The 18,702-nt window shown below is 47.4% G+C and overlaps 1 protein-coding gene across 1 annotated transcript in view; it reads right to left on the bottom strand.

The window, feature by feature from the left end:
* Positions 1–17,411, bottom strand: part of rxrgb (retinoid X receptor, gamma b) — a 55,491-nt gene extending 38,080 nt beyond the window's left edge. The window contains exons 1-2 of the mRNA XM_083647834.1: positions 17,276–17,411; positions 7,125–7,585 (exon numbers count right to left, since the gene is read on the bottom strand). Of these exons, the coding sequence (XP_083503960.1) occupies positions 7,125–7,188 (64 nt within the window). The 5' untranslated portion in view covers positions 7,189–7,585; positions 17,276–17,411. The remainder of the gene's footprint in view (positions 1–7,124; positions 7,586–17,275) is intronic.
* Between the last annotated feature and the right edge of the window lie 1,291 nt (positions 17,412–18,702).

Raw genomic sequence — 18,702 nt, 5'->3', positions numbered from 1 at the left:
GGCAAGAGACAAAGCTCTTAGCTTTCAGTTCTTCTTTGGCGCAGCAGCAGATATATTAGAATGTTTTCAGAGAATACTTAAAGGAACACTCCGCCCATTTTCAACCAGCTTTGTATCATTAGAACATCAGTAGAAAACTGTAAACTGTTTTGAAGTCTGTCATTTAATTTGACAGTTATTGAGTGTTAAAGTGTGGACCAGTGACATCACTGGTCCACACTAACTCAAATTAATAACTCATTAACTCAAATCAACTCTCAATAACTGTCAAACTAGATGACGGTTTTTAAGTAATTCATCTAGTTGATGTCACTGGTCCACACTTTAACACTCAATAACTGTCAAATTAAATGACAGACTTCAAAACAGTTTACAGTTTTCTGATATACTACTGATGTTCTAATGATACAAAGCTGGTTGAAAATGGGCAGAGTGTGTTCCTTTAAGCTTAATTTATACTAGAAAGTGTCGCTCAGCACATGGTCGCAGACGAAAAATAAAGTGTCGCTCATGGTGTTGCATTTATACTTCAGTGAATGTTCGCCTCGGTTCAACGGTCACGTGACACCCAAACGCTATAAGCAGACAGCCAAGAGTAGAGGAGAAACCACCTCGGAGGCAAGATGTAACGTACGTGGCTGCAGCCGCATATAAACGACACACAACTCACCTCCTCTCTCGTTCTTTGTGATTTTCACGAAGTCATACATCAAGGACAGGCTGATAAAAATAGCGGGGACACGTTCATTCATTTCAATCGAGTGAAAACCAAAACAAGGAAGTCAAGCGCGTGCCGTCTATATAGCCAATCAGACTTGCGCGACACATCGTGACGCAGTCAGCGACACTAGACATTTCACTAGTTAGCAGAGCCTGCTGCTCGTCGACACTTGAAAGTGTCGACTCAAGTCCTCATTTCTGTCGGCGACCGTTTCAAAAGTGTCGGCAGACAAAGCATAAATTGGGCTTAATGGTTATACAAGTAGGAAAAGTGACTTGAAGTCAACCCTCTGACAACCCAGTGACATACTGCATTTCCATACGGACACAGACACCACTGTGTCCTGGCGTCCACAAACAAACACAGACATTTGTGGAAGATTTGTTACCCTGAAGCGGAGGATCGATGATGAGACAGAGATAACGAGTGTTTTTCCAGTGATAAAGTTTTCAACTCAAACAACAGCAGCTCTGCTCAGGCCAGCTCTGAGCCACACAGACAGAACAGCAGCTCTACTCAGGCCAGCTCTGAGCCACACAGACAGAACAGCAGCTCTGCTCAGGCCAGCCCTGAGCCACACAGACAGAACAGCAGCTCTGCTCAGGCCAGCCCTGAGCCACACAGACAGAACAGCAGCTCTGCTCAGGCCAGCCCTGAGCCACACAGACAGAACAGCATCTCTGCTCAGGCCAGCTCTGAGCCACACAGACAGAACAGCAGCTCTGCTCAGGCCAGCTCTGAGCCACACTGACAGAACAGCAGCTCTGCTCAGACCAGCTCTGAGCCACACTGACAGAACAGCAGCTCTGCTCAGGCCAGCTCTGAGCCACACTGACAGAACAGCAGCTCTGCTCAGACCAGCTCTGAGCCACACAGACAGAACAGCAGCTCTGCTCAGACCAGCCCTGAGCCACACAGACAGAACAGCAGCTCTGCTCAGGCCAGCTCTGAGCCACACAGACAGAACAGCAGCTCTGCTCAGGCCAGCCCTGAGCCACACAGGCGGAACAGGCTGACCAAGCAAGTCTGCAAAAACAAACACACAGCAGGAGTGACTGACTGACTGACTGACAGCCCCAATGCAAAGCCCTCCCCTGTGGCCCTGTCTGATGAGGTAACACCCGCCCTGTGGCCCTGTCTGATGAGGTAACGCCTGCCCTGTGGCCCTGTCTGATGAGGTAAAGCCCGCCCTGTGGCCCTGTCTGATGAGGTAATGCCCGCCCTGTGTCCCTGGCTGATGAGGTAACGCCCGCTCTGTGTCTCTGTCTGATGAGGTAATCCCCGCCCTGTGGCCCTGTCTGATGAGGTAATGCCCGCCCTGTGTCCCTGTCTGATGAGGTAACCCCCACCCTGTGGCCCTGTCTGATGAGGTAACGCCCGCCCTGTAGCCCTGTCTGATGAGGTAACACCCGCCCTGTGTCCCTGTCTGATGAGGTAACCCTTGCCCTGTGGCCCTGTCTGATGAGGTAACCCCCGCCCTGTGTCCCTGTCTGATGAGGTAACCCCGGCGCTGTGGCCCTGTCTGATGAGGTAACCCCGGCCTGTGTCCCTGTCTGATGAGGTAACCCCCACCCTGTGGCCATGTCCGGTGATGAGGTAACCCCTGGCCCTGTGTCCCTGTCTGATGAGATAACCCGGGCCCTGTGGCCCTTTCTGATGAGGTAACCCCGGCCTGTGTCCCTGTCTGATGAGATAACCCCGGCGGTGTGGCCCTGTCTGATGAGGTAACCCCCACCCTGTGGCCCTGTCTGGTGATGAGGTAACCCCGGCCCTGTGGCCCTGTCTGATGACGTAACCCCGGCCCTGTCTGATGAGGTAACCCCGGCCCTGTCTGATGAGGTAACCCCAGCCCTGTTTGATGAGGTAACCCCAGCCCTGTCTGATGAGGTAACCTCTGCCCTGTGGCCCTGTCTGGTGATGAGGTAGCCCTAGCCCTGTCTGATGAGGTAACCCCAGCGCCCTGTCTGATGAGGTAACCTCTGCCCTGTGGCCCTGTCTGGTGATGAGGTAACCCTAGCCCTGTCTGATGAGGTAACCCCAGCCCTGTCTGATGAGGTAACCCCCGCTCGTTCCTAGAAGTCTTCTGTGGATGTTCTTGGTATGGGACGCAAGGGGGTGGGCACATAACCACACATTCCTGTGCCACTGCTGCACAGGAAACACACACACAGCAGCCCGCTCGCTCACACACACACACACACACACACACACACACACACACACACACACACCATCGCACATGCACACACACACACACACACACACACACACACAAATCCATCCATCGTGTGCTGGTGACCCAGTGAGTGTGACCGGGGCGACCTGACCCCAAGCCAGCAGACCACACAGCCACTGAGTTCCAGTAACGGCAGGCTAGTCTTAAAGGGAGAGTGAAGATTATTTGGCCAATTGAAGTGAGCTATTACCTACAGTAGGTGGTTGTATTAGCTAATTACCAATAGTCAGTGTGTTACCTACAGTAGATGTTACCTACAGTAGATGTGACCTACAGTGTCTACTGTAGGTCACATCTACTGTAGGTAACATCTACTGTAGGTCACATCTACTGTAGGTCACATCTACTGTAGGTCACATCTACTGTAGGTCACATCTACTGTAGGTAACATCTACTGTAGGTAACATCTACTGTAGGTCACATCTACTGTAGGTAACATCTACTGTAGGTCACATCTACTGTAGGTCACATCTACTGTAGGTCACATCTACTGTAGGTCACATCTACTGTAGGTAACATCTACTGTAGGTCACATCTACTGTAGGTCACATCTACTGTAGGTAACATCTACTGTAGGTAACATCTACTGTAGGTCACATCTACTGTAGGTCACATCTACTGTAGGTAACATCTACTGTAGGTAACATCTACTGTAGGTAACATCTACTGTAGGTCACATCTACTGTAGGTCACATCTACTGTAGGTCACATCTAAAGTAGGTCACATCTAAAGTAGGTCACATCTACTCTGTAGTAGATCACATCTACTGTAGATCACATCTACTGTAGGTAACATCTACTGTAGGTCACATCTACTGTAGGTAACATCTACTGTAGGTCACATCTACTGTAGGTCACATCTACTGTAGGTCACATCTACTGTAGGTAACATCTACTGTAGGTCACATCTACTGTAGGTAACATCTACTGTAGATCACATCTACTGTAGGTCACATCTAAAGTAGGTCACATCTACTCTGTAGTAGATCACATCTACTGTAGTAACATCTGTAGGTAACACGCTGACTTTCCATACTGTAAGTACCTCATACAACCAACAAACAATGTAAATAATCTGAACTATCCCTTTAAGTAGCTGATAGTCTCGCTGCCTGCCCTCCCCTCCATGAGAGGAGTCTGGCGGCGCTGGTCACCATTCTGGAATTGCGATGGGTGGCACTTAGCGGCAGTGCCCTTGGAAAATAGTTTCCAACAATCCAACTTGCCATTTTCAGCGTGTAGCAACGAGCTAGCGTATAGGTTTCTGCCATTAGCTTGCTAGCTACTAGTTAGCGTTGTTGTTTTCACTGAGGCGGCAGGGCACTGTTTACAGCGACACACAGGGAGGAGGGAATGAAAGCCGCTCTGATTGACATGGTCAGAGCCAATGACAGAGCTTGTAATAAGCCGGGAGCGGACATCCGGCAGAGACTGAAACAGTCGCTCCAATGGGAGAGCAGCTGTAGAGCAGGGGAGGGCTTATTCCAGGAGCCTGTTTCCGTGCAGCCAGACTCCTCTCACGGAAGGGAACGGGAGGCTGGCCAGCGAGACTAGGCAGCTGATAATAACCTCATATTGTGAGAATGATGTGTCTTTGAGTGGGTGAAGATGAATGGAAACAGTGAGAAAGACCAAGCTGGAGATAGAGGTTCAAAAGAGGATTAGGAGAAAATGAGAGAGGTAGCAAATACATCCAATCTCCAGTTGTTCTCCATATTATATACTCTTATTATTCAACAGGGGCTTAAAAAGTCTGCTTCACATTTTTCCATCAGCATTAGTTCAGAGTATTATGGATTTAATCGCAGCTGTGTCCAAAGAGCCACTGTGCCCTGAATGGAGAGCACAGAACAGGAAATGCAGATTTCCCAGCATGCACTTCCACAGAATACGTGGATTAACACGGAGGTTCAGGCAGTGTTGTAGGCAAGTCCAAGTCCTGGACCAGAGGCGGGACCAAGTCATTGTTTTGCAAGTCACAAGTAGGTCGCAAGTCTTTGCACTCAAGTCCCAAGTCAAGACAGGCAAGTCACAAGTCACAAGTCACAAGTCAACACTCACAAGTCACAAGTCAAGTCCAAGTCATAAACTTGAGTTTTTTTCACCAAATGCAATGTCATTTTAACAAGAGTAATACAATTTACACAAGTCCTGAATGCTTTTTAAAATTAGTATTTGTTTTTAAAACAAGTTGTGGCAATTGTTTTGAACCCCTACTCCTCGTGGCTCCATTTTGAAGGGCAAGGGGCAAAGCAAAGGGCACTCAAAAACGAGGGGGAGGGATAAAAATAAGAAATGGATTGGGCCTTGGACTTGGACTCGAGATATAGTGACTTGACAATAACACTGCGTTGAGGTACTCTAGTCTAGACTATCACCCTTATGATCACTAGCTGGTTCCCGAAGTGGGGTCCTGACTGGGACTGGGACGCCACAGGGGCCCGTGAGGGCATTGTTGGGTTCCGCAACATTTTCAGAAACGATGTTATTTCATAACATCAGCGGTCCTTGAGGGGGTTCCAGGGGGTCCCCAGCCAAAAGGGGGGTAATTTATTTTAGCTATAATTCCATTCATAAGTAACACAATGACTATTTTGGTCATGGGTTTTATACACTTTCTGTAATAAAACATCTAAAAGCATCAATCTTATTATCATATGGGGGACCGTGGGACAAAATCCTATCAAATGGGGTCCGTGGTCTAATCTTTGTCAGTTTAGGGGTCCTTCATGTGAAAACATTTGAGAGATGCCCAGAGATGGTTTTGACATTTTGTTTCTATCTCAACCCTGGCCTGCAAAAACCCACTGAACATCTCTGAACATCTCTGAGCTCTTCACTGAACGTCTCTGAGCTCTTCACTGAACGTCTCTGAGCTCTTCACTGAACGTCTCTGAGCTCTTCACTGAACGTCTCTGAGCTCTTCACTGAACATCTCTGAGCTCTTCACTGAACGTCTCTGAGCTCTTCACTGAACATCTCTGAGCTCTTCACTGAACGTCTCTGAGCTCTTCACTGAACATCTCTGAGCTCTTCACTGAACGTCTCTGAGCTCTTCACTGAACATCTCTGAGCTCTTCACTGAACGTCTCTGAGCTCTTCACTGAACGTCTCTGAGCTCTTCACTGAACATCTCTGAGCTCTTCACTGAACGTCTCTGAGCTCTTCACTGAACATCTCTGAGCTCTTCACTGAACGTCTCTGAGCTCTTCACTGAACATCTCTGAGCTCGTCACTGAATGTCTCTGAGCTCTTCACTGAACGTCTCTGAGCTCTTCACTGAACATCTCTGAGCTCTTCACTGAACGTTTCTGAGCTCTTCACTGAACATCTCTGAGCTCTTCACTGAACGTCTGAGCTCTTCACTGAACGTCTCTGAGCTCTTCACTGAACGTTTCTGAGCTCTTCACTGAATGTCTGAGCTATTCACGGATGAGGAGTTGTCAGTTGTTTTGAACCCTGTGTCGCTGTAAACAGTGCCCTGCCGCCTCAGTGAAAACAACAACGCTAACTAGCTAGCAAGCTAATGGCAGAAACCTACACGCTAGCTCGTTGCTACACGCTGAAAATGGCAAGTTGGATTGTTGGAAACTATTTTCCAAGGGCACTGCCGCCAAGCGCCGCCCATCGCAATCCCACAATGGAAACCTGTGCCGCCAGACTCTTCTTGCGGTAGGGAGGGGAGGCTGGCCAGCGAGACAACTAAATGCCTAAACCCTTACCCTAACCCCAATTCTAAGATAACCCTTAAAACCAAGTCTTAATCTTCAAACAGCCCTTTGATGGTGTGTGAGAAAGTGAGGACCGGCCAAATGTCCTCAAATGTCCTCACTTCCCAGGGTTAACAACACTCACATTGGTCCTCACTAAGATAGCTGTACAGGTCAGGCACGCATGCACGCGCACACGGCACGCGCACACACACACAAACACAAACGCACCCACACACACACACACACAAACACAAACACAAACACAAACGCACGCACGCACACACAAACACACACACACACACACACACACACAAACACAAACACAAACACACACACACACGCACACACAAACACAAACACAAACACACACACACACACAAATGCACGCGCACACACACAAACACAAACGCACACACATTAGAGACAGACAGACACAGTAAACCTGGCTACTCACAGTGGCCATAGCCCGACTCCCTCCCAGGACTGCCTCCGGCACCCGGTGACACGGGGTGCCACATGGCTTCAGGGGGGACCCAGGGGACGTCCTCTGACCTGGGCCCGGTGACAAACTGGCCCGGGGTCAAACCGGACCTCCGTCGACAATCGCTGCTCCAACCAGGCAGGACACAGCAGCGAGGAAGGAGGAGGGGGTGGTGGTGGTGGGTTAGGGCGTAGGGAGCGAGGCGGAGTCCACTGCGCTCGTTTATGGGATTACCCAGATTATCCTTCCCCGGAGATCAATCCCACAGGAGCACTGCTTTCTGCCTGACTGTCTGTCTGCCCCAGACTCAGGCTCACAGATCAGCTCCCACCCGCCGCTCGCTCGCTCTCTCTCTCTCTCTGGATGTCTCTCTCTCTCTCTCTTCGGGTGTTGGTAAAACTATCTGTCCAGAGACACCTGTTGTGGTGGCAGAGCTGAGTGTTTAGGATGGGGGGGGGGGGGAGGGGGGGAGAGGGGGATGACACTTAAGTACAGTACAGTAAAAACAGCAGTTTGAAAGCGTTGAAAGACTGGCGAGCATGGGACACACACACACACACACACATACACACACACGCGCACACACACACACACACACACAGACACAGGGAGACCAAGACAGTGATTTTGCTGCGATCTATGGAGGTTATAGCGAGGGGGCAGCTTCACTTGGTCGCATTGACACCAATGAATGCGTTAGTACTAAAAACTGCAGTTCCTCGGATGGCCACTTGAGGCAAACTCCAAAAGCGAGTAAATCCCCATAGACCCCCATGTTAAAATGCCCGAGTTTACAGCCTGGTAGGGCATTCACAGACTAGTCGACTAGTCGACTAGTAAAACCACTAGTCGACACTGTGCTTAGTAGTCGACTAGTCGTTTTAGCAAAAAAAAAAAAAAAAAAAAAAATTTTTTTTTTTTTTTTTTTTTTTTTTAATCTTTAAGAAAGAACATACATGGACTATCATATCCCATATCCCCCACCAAGAACATCAAAACACAACAAAACAAAACAAGAAAACTGCATAAGATACACAATAATCCAAGAACAAACAAGACTATTGGACAAACAACCAAACAAAAACAATGCATTCAAAGTAAATAGTAAATACATAGATCTTGCCCTGTTGGCAGCTAGGAAATGCATAGCTTTAAATTGGAAACCATCCAATCCCCCAGCTGTAGTTCACTGGTGGAATGAACTCTCAAGCTACCATACGTTGGATAACATTTACTACAAGAGCAAAGGCAGATTCTTAGACATCCCCAAAATATGGCAACCACATACAGAGTTTGACTTTAAGAACTTTTTACCCCAGTGTCATTAGGCTTATCAGGATAGGAGCTGAATGCATTGTTTTTGTTTGGTTGTTTGTCCAATAGTCTTGTTTGTTCTTGGATTATTGTGTATCTTATGCAGTTTTCTTGTTTTGTTTTGTTGTGTTTTGATGTTCTTTGTGGGGGATATGGGATATGATAGTCCATGTATTGTATGTCGTGTAAATACCTCATGTTCTTTCTTAAAGATTTAAAAAAAAAAAAAAAAAAAAAAAATTTTTTTTTTTTTTTTTATTAAAAATAAATTAAAAACGGTTAGTCGACTAGTCGACTACCTTTAGGGACGACTAGTCGACTAGTAAAATTCACTAGTCGTGAATGCCCTACAGCCTGGTTCAAAAAATGGTTTTGGTCTCTTTAGCTAATTTCACCTTTCATAACAACTGTACGCAGGGTGGATTTTTATATAACTTATCCGTTTAGAGTAAAATAGATAATAAAAGAAATACTATGTTTTGGGCGCGAGTGACAGGTCGCCTGTCCAGTGATCGCGTAGCTCGCCCATCACGGACCAATAGCAGGCGGAGCTGCGGCTCTGAGAAACCTCCTCTCGTCCAAATATGGCTACAAACACGTCACTTCTGGCTCAAAGGGGGGGGGAAACAAGATGGCAGCAGCCGCAAATGCCGAATGGAGGCTTCAAAACGGGAGCGTAAACAGTTTTGCAGGCATTCGTTTAGTTTGACAGTTATTGAGTGTTGATTTTAGCTTCGATTTTTGGATATACTATAATTGATTTTGTAATAACACAATAAGCTGGTGGAAAGGTTGTAATGATACAATGCTGGTGGCTGGTGGAAAGATGTAATGATACAACGCTGGTGTTCCTTTAAGAAGCCTTGAGCAGTAACGTGTGTGTCTATTTGACACAGCACCCTGTGCACCTGCAACGAGCTGTATCACATGTCTATACGGTGCTGAAGGATAGCCATCAGTAACCAGAGCCCTGCAGGGGCAGGCAGACCCCCTAGTAGGCAGGAGAGGAGAGGAGAGGAGACCCCACCACCACCAACACATCCCACAGAGACAAGCTGCAATAATACCCTCCTTCAATTCATGCCGTGCTATAATAGATAATAGTATGTCATGGCCCACATAAAACACATCAAATTAACCCTGACAGATTAATTATATACACTGTGAACATTGAGCTGCGTGCATACCACTAAAGGTGCGTTCACACCGACCTATTAAAGTTTTTCGCTGGCATCGAGTTTACATACAAAGTCAATGCAAACGAGCGATTGAGCGTATATTCGCCCGGGAGAAAAATCACTGGGCGTCCGAGCGACAGAGACAGAACGATAGGACGAAAATTTGCTTGTCGCCCGAGATGAAATATCCCAACTCGAGCGAAATTTCGCTGGCAACAGTCGCTTGCCGCTCAACACTGATTGGCTGCCGTGTGAGTCAAGGATCACACTGACCTCGTTGAAAAATCCGGCTCGGTTCCGTTAGCTCCCCCGCAGGGCAGGACACTTCCTGAAAGAGTCTGCGTGAGCGGGGGAGATCAGAGGGAAAGTCATTCTTAAAGTGCAGAGCACGTCCGACGTGCGTGGAAAATGAGAGTCTGTGTGTTGTTGTTATTATTACATCGTTAGCAAAGCGAGGACGTCGTGTGCATCTCATACCAAAACACCAGCGCAGCCTGCAGGCCCCTCAAGGTTCTCTGCTTCATTAAAGCTGCAATTAAATCAGGGCTTTGACCTTCTTCACTAATGACTAATTACTGACAATTAGCCCAGAGAACGGCCTCCTTACCTCCTGCTTTTCCCCTCGTCCTGTTCTCGCAATTAGCACACGCACACGCACACACACACACACACACACACACACACACACACACACACACACACACGCACATGCACACACACACTACTTCAAGTATAGGCTGACACATAAATACACACACTCCATCAAAGGGGCCTAAGAATAACCCTGTTGTAGGTATTGTGTGCTAATGCAGCGTTAGCGCTGAAGCTATAGGATCCTTAAGTCAACAGCACTAGCGCGCCGCACCTTCCACCTGTGTGCTTTACTAACTCTGAGGAGTGGGTGTGAAGGCTCTGCGGAGCTGGAGAGCAGGTTTAAGATCACAGGCACAGCTCAAATAGCCCTGCCCACATTCTTTAAGTCACATGATATCAGGGGTCACATGACGCTTTCCAATAAGCTGTGCGTCACATATACTTCTCGTTGCAACTATGGGGTTAGGGTACACGACACATGTGACTGGGTGTGTCTGTCTGTCTGTCTCTCCTCTCTCTCTCTCTCCATCTGCCTGAGCGCGTGCACACGTGCGTCTGTGTGTGTGTGTGTGTGTGTGTGTGTGTGTGTGTGTGTGTTTGGGTATGTGTGTGTGTGTACTGACTGAGATGTAGGGCTGGGAAATATATCGCTATATATCAATATCATGATATGAGATTAGACATCGTCTTAGATATTATGACATAAGCGTTGTCTTTTCCTGGTTTTCAAGTATTACAGTATTGTGACGTCAGTATTGTGATGTCAGTATGGTGATGTCAGTATGGTGATGTCAGTATTGTGATGTCAGTATGGTGATGTCAGTATTGTGATGTCAGTATGGTGATGTCATTTTCTGAACTTACCACTGCAACGATTAATCAATTAGTCGATCGTCTGAAAAATAATCGACAACTATTTTGATAATCGTTTTGAGTTGTTTCTTCTTTTTTTTTAGAAAAAAACACATATTTCCAATTTCCAGCTTCTAAAATGTAATGTTCTGGTTTCTTTACTCCTCTATGACAGTAAACTGAATATCTTTTGGTTGTGAACAAAACAAGACATTTGAGGACGTCATATTGGGCTTTTTTATAGACAAAACAACGAATTGATTAATCGAGAAAATAATCGACCGATCCCATTAATCGATAATGAAAATAATTGCAGCCCTACTTAGCACAAGTAGCTGCTCTATTATTTGCCTTTGCCCACTTAGTCATTATATTCACATCACTGGTGATTATTCATCAATAAATCTCATTGTGTCAACATTTTGTGAAAGCGCCAATATTGTCGCAATATTGATATTGATGTTATTTGTTAAAGAAAATATTGTGACATTTGATTTTGTCCATATCGCCCGGCCCTACTGAGAGGAGGACACAAAGTTCCTAAAACAGAAAGCAGGAAGATCATTGACCCCTGGCAAGTGAGGAGAGTTCACAGTGGGTGCTACCATCAACTAGAATGACCTCTATCTCTCTCTCTCTGTCTCTCCCTCCCTCTCTCTCTATCCACTCCTTTATTTCTCTCCATCCACTTTCCATACCCCTCTCCTTTCTCCAGCATGACTTTCCCAGAGCTGCAAGTAAGTTGCTTCTCCTTTCTCTCCTTTCTCTTCTGTAAAAAGCGAGTGAGTGGGCGACCGTCAGCATGTCTACCATCACTTCCACTGACGCCGGGCGGGAAGGAAGGGGGGAAAAAGCAGAAACGCTGAGCGAGAGAAATGCTGATGGCACCGAAAGCTGTGAGCAGGCCTGCATCAAACATGCTGAGACAGAAGATGAGATGTTTGGGAAATGCTGAGTGAGGGAGGGGGTCATAATGGAAAGAGTACACATGATCTCCAGACGTCTCTGTGGCTGCTGTGACTTCACACACTCAACATTCATTCCTCCAAAGGAGCCAAACTCCTTTTTTAAGTGTTTTATGTGCCATGTTTAGAGCTGCAGGGATTAATTAACCAATTAGAAAATTAATTGACAACTATTTTGATCATCGATTCATCGTTTTGAGTACTTTTTTTTTACGCATGGAAAAAAGTCGACATACATTCTCTGATTCCAGCTTCTTAAATGTGAATATGTTCTGGTTTCTTTACTCCTGTATGACAGTAAACTGAATATCTTTGGGTTGTGGACAAAACAAGACATTTGAGGGCATCGTCGTGGGCTTTGGGAAACACGGATCCACATTTTTCACCATTTCCTGACATTTTATAGACCAAACAACTATTAATCGATTAATTGAGAAAATAATCAACGGATTAATCGATAATTCGTCGTTAGTTGGAGCCCTAGCCATGGTTTCATACAGGTCACAATAAGATCTGCAACAATGAATCGATCAAATTTGATTATTAAATTTGTTGGCGATGGATTGCATTATCCATTCGTTGGGTTGCGATTCGTTGGGTCGCAGAGCTATATAATTATATAAACGTTTATATATCTACTACTACGTCGTGACTTGCTGTGTCGGTGGCGCAGCTGGCTACTTCCTGTGTCATGGACTGACCACGCCACGTGTTGTCTCCAAAGAGACAAGTCCGGCAGCACTATGGGCGGAGCATTAACAAAACAAAAACACATTTTAAACATGGCGGAGGCAACAAAAACTGTTCAACCAGACTCGATCTAACGTACTGTATGGGCACGCCACATCCTGTAAAAGTAAAAAGTGTGTTAACTGCACTATATAAAATCGACCTTGCTTGGCACGGTAATGAGGACAAACGAAAATGTAACGTAACTAACGTTAGCCATCATGGAGCAGCGGGACTCAACAGCTGAGCAGGCTAAGCTGGTTAACATGACTACAAAATCTTTAATTAAGTCAACGAGATTGGACATGTCATGTGCTTTGCGTTTTGAAGTGAGGAAACGTTCATCTCACGGCAGGCAGTTCCTCTCGTTTAACGTTATCTAGTAGCCGGTGTTTGCTGCTCGTGATCCGGCTTGACGTGTGTATGTGTGTGTGTGTGTATGTACAGTATGTGTGTGTGTGTGTGTGAGAGAGAGAGAGAGAGAGAGAGAGAGAGAGAGAAAGTGTTACTGCAGAAGCGACCTACCTTGTGGTCTGTTGTTAAAGGTAGGCTATTAAGTAGCAAATCCTGATAACACTTAGGTAGTGATTTACATTGTTCTTTTTGTATTATTTATAATTTTTCATTATTGTTTCGACAGCTCTGGTCGATTCAAGCAGCACTTTTGTACACGAATATTGTCAATTTGGGACATTTTGTTTTTGAATCAAATCCATGCATTTGTTTTTATCCGATTCATCGGTGAATCAAAGAAATAATCGACAGATTAATCGATTTTCAAAATAACGGTTCGTTGCAGCTCTAGTCAGAGTGCACAGCTAGTTAAAGCATGCAGTCACATACAGTAATAAGGCTGTAGGCCTCACACAGGAACACAAAGAGGACAGTCTCTTCTCTTCCTGGACTCATCTTTGCGTCGAGGCTTTTGTTCATGAGCAGTTCAACGGCCTTACCAACCCCTTATCTGTTTAAGTGCACTAAAAGATAAGGACTTTTTTCCTCATCTGGGGTTCAACTGACACTGTTTGTGCCCAATATTTAAACTCAAGTTGCTGCAAGCCAATATTTTCTTCAAATTTGATCATTCTTTACGTCATAAAATTGCAAATATGCCGTTTTCTTCCCAGATGTTTAGATTCTGCAGGAAGGAAAGGCCCTGAAACACCATTCAGACTGTTGACAAAATGTGTGTGTGTGTGTGTGTGTGTGTGTGTGTGTGTGTGTGTGTGTGTGTGTGTGTGTGTGTGTGTGTGTGTGTGTGTGTGTGTGTGTGTGTGTGTGTGTGTGTAAAAGTCACTTTAGTTTGGATAAAAGTGTTTACCACTCTGCTAAATGACGTAATTCAATGTCATGTCATTCAGACCATCAGGCAGGAGAACTGTCCCTTGAAACCCACACTTAGGTATAGTTACCTGTTGTGTGTTTGCAAACAGCCATCACCTATTCATGGGCGGAGCCTAACTGGTGGCAGAAAGTGACAGATAAGTTATCCTTCATTTATCCCCATGGGGAAATTCATCCTCTGCATTTGACCCATCCTCTACTAGGAACCTTCCTAGAACTATAGGAGCAGTGGGCAGCCACAGTGGGCAGCACCCGGGGACCAACTCCAGTTCTTTTGCCAGTGTCTTGGTCAGGAGCACTGTCATGTCTTTTGGTGTGTGGGAGGAAACCGGAGCACCCGGAGAAAACCCACACGAACACGGGGAGAACATGCAAACTCCACACAGAAAGGACCTGGGACGGACCGGGGTTCGAACCCGGGACCTTCTTGCTGTGAGGCAACAGTGCTAACCACTGGGCCACCGTGTCATAGGAATATGGAAGATCTGGACACCTTCTCCATGTATTTGAATGGTCTGCCAGCAACAGACAGGGAAATAATAATAATAATAATAATAATAATAATAATAATAATAATAATAATAATAATAATAATAATAATAATAATAATAATAATAAATAAAATAAATACTCATAATCATAATAATAATAATTGGTTTATTAGTTTGTAAATGCACTCAGTGTAACTTTAAAACCGTATGTATTCATAAGACTGAACAGACAATATGGATATACAGATCAACAGCTCGGGCCAGGCTCAGACAGAATGTGCACGGGCTCGGCTCTAACCCTCACTCACATGTGACAGACACCACTGTGTTACAGTTGGCCTGAGGGTCATGGCTATGTCTTGACACAGACAGAGGGAGAGAGACTCCACAGCCCAGGGAGAGAGAGCCCAGGGAGAGAGACTCCACAGACCAGGGAGAGAGAGACTCCACAACCCAGGGAGGGAGAGATACTTCACAGACCAGGGGAGAGAGACTCCACGGCCCAGGGGGAGAGAGACTCCACAGCCCAGGGGGAGAGAGACTCCACAGACCAGGGGGAGAGAGACTCCACAGCCCAGGGAGAGAGAGACTCCACAGCCCAGGGTGGGAGAGAGACTCCACAGCCCAGGGGGAGAGAGACTCCACAGCCCAGGGAGGGAGAGAGACTCCACGGCCCAGGGGGAGAGAGACTCCACAACCCAGGGAGGGAGAGAGACTTCACAGACCAGGGGAGAGAGACTCCACGGCCCAGTGGGAGAGAGACTCCACGGCCCAGGGGGAGAGAGACTCCACAGCCCAGGGAGAGAGAGACTCCACAGCCCAGGGAGAGACACTCCACAGCCCAGGGGGAGAGAGACGCCACAGCCCAGGGGGAGAGAGACTCCACAGCCCAGGGAGAGAGAGACTCCACAGCCCAGGGGGAGAGAGACTCCACAGCCCAGGGAGAGAGAGGCTTGACAGCCCAGGGGGAGAGAGACTCCACAACCCAGGGAGGGAGAGAGACTTCACAGACCAGGGGAGAGAGACTCCACAGCCCAGGGAGAGAGACTCCACAGCCCAGGGAGAGAGAGACTCCACGGCCCAGGGAGAGAGAGACTCCATGGCCCAGGGGGAGAGAGACTCCACAGCCCAGAGAGAGAGACTCCACAGCCCAGGGGGAGAGAGACTCCACAGCCCTGGGGGAGAGAGACTCCACAGCCCAGGGAGAGAGAGACTCCACAGCCCAGGGGGAGAGAGACTCCACAGCCCAGGGAGAGACACTACAGCTGCAGGGGGGAATGCTCTGTTGCTCATGCACTCTCTGCTTCCCTCTACATGCTCTCCCATAATATCCAGATGTCTCTCTCTTCCCCTGGGAGACACATTCATTATGGAAACAATATTCAGAGCCTCCAAACGCTGCTGAGATATCTGTGAGAATAACACAACAGACACTGTTTCCTCTTAATGCTATAGACGATCTTTGATAGGCCACAGAACACAGTGCTTATAAGCTGATGCCATAATGTGTGTGTGCTGCAGTGACTTGACAGTGAACGTATGATTCCGGGGACAGAAAACATCACATGATAAATGATGCATATGACTCAGTGACGCTCACACACACAAAAAAGCCTGGGGCTCCAACTTCACTGCACAGCTTGTGTCTGTGTGTAACAAAGGTTTAGGAAAAAGACGGGCCTTAAAAGCCTATTCTATTCACCATCATGATGTAGCCTAGTGTGTACGCTATTGTGTAAGCTATAAGGAACCGCCATGAAAATAGCTTATGTAAGCTGTTTGTAGGCTACATACTGTAAGGCCCTACTACAGTAACAGTATGGATTCCACATGTTGCAAACTGCATGTCAATGGTAGCCTAGATTCCTGCGCGTCACATTTCCTCCTCTCTGTCGGTGAACAACAACAGATCTATGTGGGGAAAGAGCAACTAGCCTGAAGCTGGTTCAAGAGCAAAGTCACTGAGGCAGAGCAGCAGACTCTACACATTATTTTTTATACTTCGGGGAGAGAAATCACGGCGGGCTGTCAAAAAGCTTTCCGCGGCGGACTGGGACAGCGCTGTGAGCGGGCAAGCAGGGCGCGTCTGAAAGGCTGGGCTGCCGTCTGCTCCAAGTTTGGTGGAAATCCGCCAGTCTCGCAGTTTTTCAGGCCTGCCTCTGTGTGTGTGTCTCTCTCTCTATGGATCTGAAGGATCGCCTCCACCATTCAGACCAATAAATTGTCTTTCTGTCTCAAACAGTTTAGCAAGAGACGCGCGACGAGCGCCATAAATTACATAAGCGTAATTAAAGTGCCAACCTCTGACCCTGCCTGAACGACGGACGGGCAACAACCACAAGCGATCACCTGACTTTAGCCTTGGCCACAGGCGGCGGCAGCAGCAGCGCGCACGGACACACACACACGCACGACCGCAAACGCCGAAGTACATCAAGCTTTTTAGGAAAACACACAAGCAGGACTGGACTCGTGACGGTGGTTAAAGTCCGCGGCGGCGGCGCACGGCGGCTCTGTCTGTGCTGCTCTGTGTTTGGAGACAGACGCCATGAAACAAGCGCACTCGCTTTTCCTCTCAAATCACAGCAAAATGTCTCATGCAGGCGTCCCGACCCGGGCACACAGCAGGTCAACAGATCGGTGAAGGCGTTACTTACTGCGCTGTAAATATGGATCGCTGCTGTCCATAACTGGGCGAGTTGTTGCGTTGGTTTTCTTCTAGGCTTTGCTGCTGCGCCGCATCCCAGCGCATTCCTCTCGCAGCCCGACTGAACTGTAGCGGGGCAGCTCCACACGGGGGCCCAGCGAAGGGGGAGGGGGGGCAGGGCTTCTCCCAGTGACAGCAGCAGTCTATGGTCCATATCAAGCTCCAACACGACCATGGCCAAACCTCTCTCTCTCCCTCCAGGCGGAGAGGCTGCGGTGTTGCAATCTGCACTCAGTCTGCACTCACAATCATGCTACTTTGCCCAGAAAGAGAAGACAGGAGGAAGGCTGGAGAAGCTGGAGCCAGACTTGGCTGCCAAGTAGGTTTGTGTGTGTCTGTAGTGTTTCTCCACATTGGTCTGGGTGGGGATGTGGGCAATTCTCCCACAAGAAGAATCACTGCTGGACTGATCGTGTCATCGTTTTACAAGGAGTCTGTAGCCTACAGCGAGACTGTAACGTCCATATAATAGTATTATTAACCTATAGAAAAATAGGCGACCATAAGGCTTAGCTGGTCATTGAAATGTGAATAGGCTCACAACACATGATAAATTCACATAGGAATAGAGCTGTCATTTTCGGTTGCCTAGCCTATGTATTTTAAGCAGTTACAAGCCTGTCCTGTACTGTAGGCTATGATGCATTTTTTGTATGCATTTGTCCCCACGGATCAACTGCTGATTCTGATAACCCCACTTTTATTTTATGCTAATTAGTTTTGAATATCCAGTTAACATGTGATATCAATATATAATGTCTTGACGTTCAAAATGTGCAAAATCAGCTTCTCGACTTACATAGCCTAGCCTATAGGGTTGTTATTTATAGCCTGTGCATTAAGCTGTAGCAGCCTATAGGCTGCTGCGGATGCTATGTAACTCATCCGGGTCTCTATTCCTCACTCAAATCCACGTTTTTTTTTTTTACCTAGAGGGGTCTCTCTCTCTCTCTCTCTCTCTCTCTCTCTCTCCCCCTCTCTCTCTCTCTTTCTCTCTCTCTCTCTATCTCTCCCTCTCTCTCGCTCCCTCTCTCCCTCGTCCCTCCCTCCAGTGTGTTTACCTATTGGAAGTGAGTCTCGGTACCCCCCGGAGTCCCCCCAGCCCCGCTCCCTCTCTCTCTCTCTCTGTGGGGTCATGTAAGGGTGAGGCTCTGGTACCTCTGGAGGTTATTCAGGAGTCAAGCCGCCCTGCACTGAGCCGGGCAGCGGGCAGACTGACCACTCAGCCCCGCTAATGGGACACCACCCCCGGCTCCCCGGCCTGCTAACACAGAGCCATAAAAGAGCACAGGAGGATGCTAACCAAGATGAATGTCGTTTTTCTCTGCACTCATTCTACACTAATCAGGCCTTTTCATTTGTTATGCCCTCCTCCAG

The sequence above is a fragment of the Poromitra crassiceps genome (assembly GCF_964638095.1).
Source record: "Poromitra crassiceps genome assembly, chromosome: 12".
Lineage (NCBI taxonomy): Eukaryota > Metazoa > Chordata > Actinopteri > Beryciformes > Melamphaidae > Poromitra > Poromitra crassiceps.
Note: the sequence above shows the minus strand (reverse complement) of the source record. Positions and strands in the feature narration are given on the sequence as shown.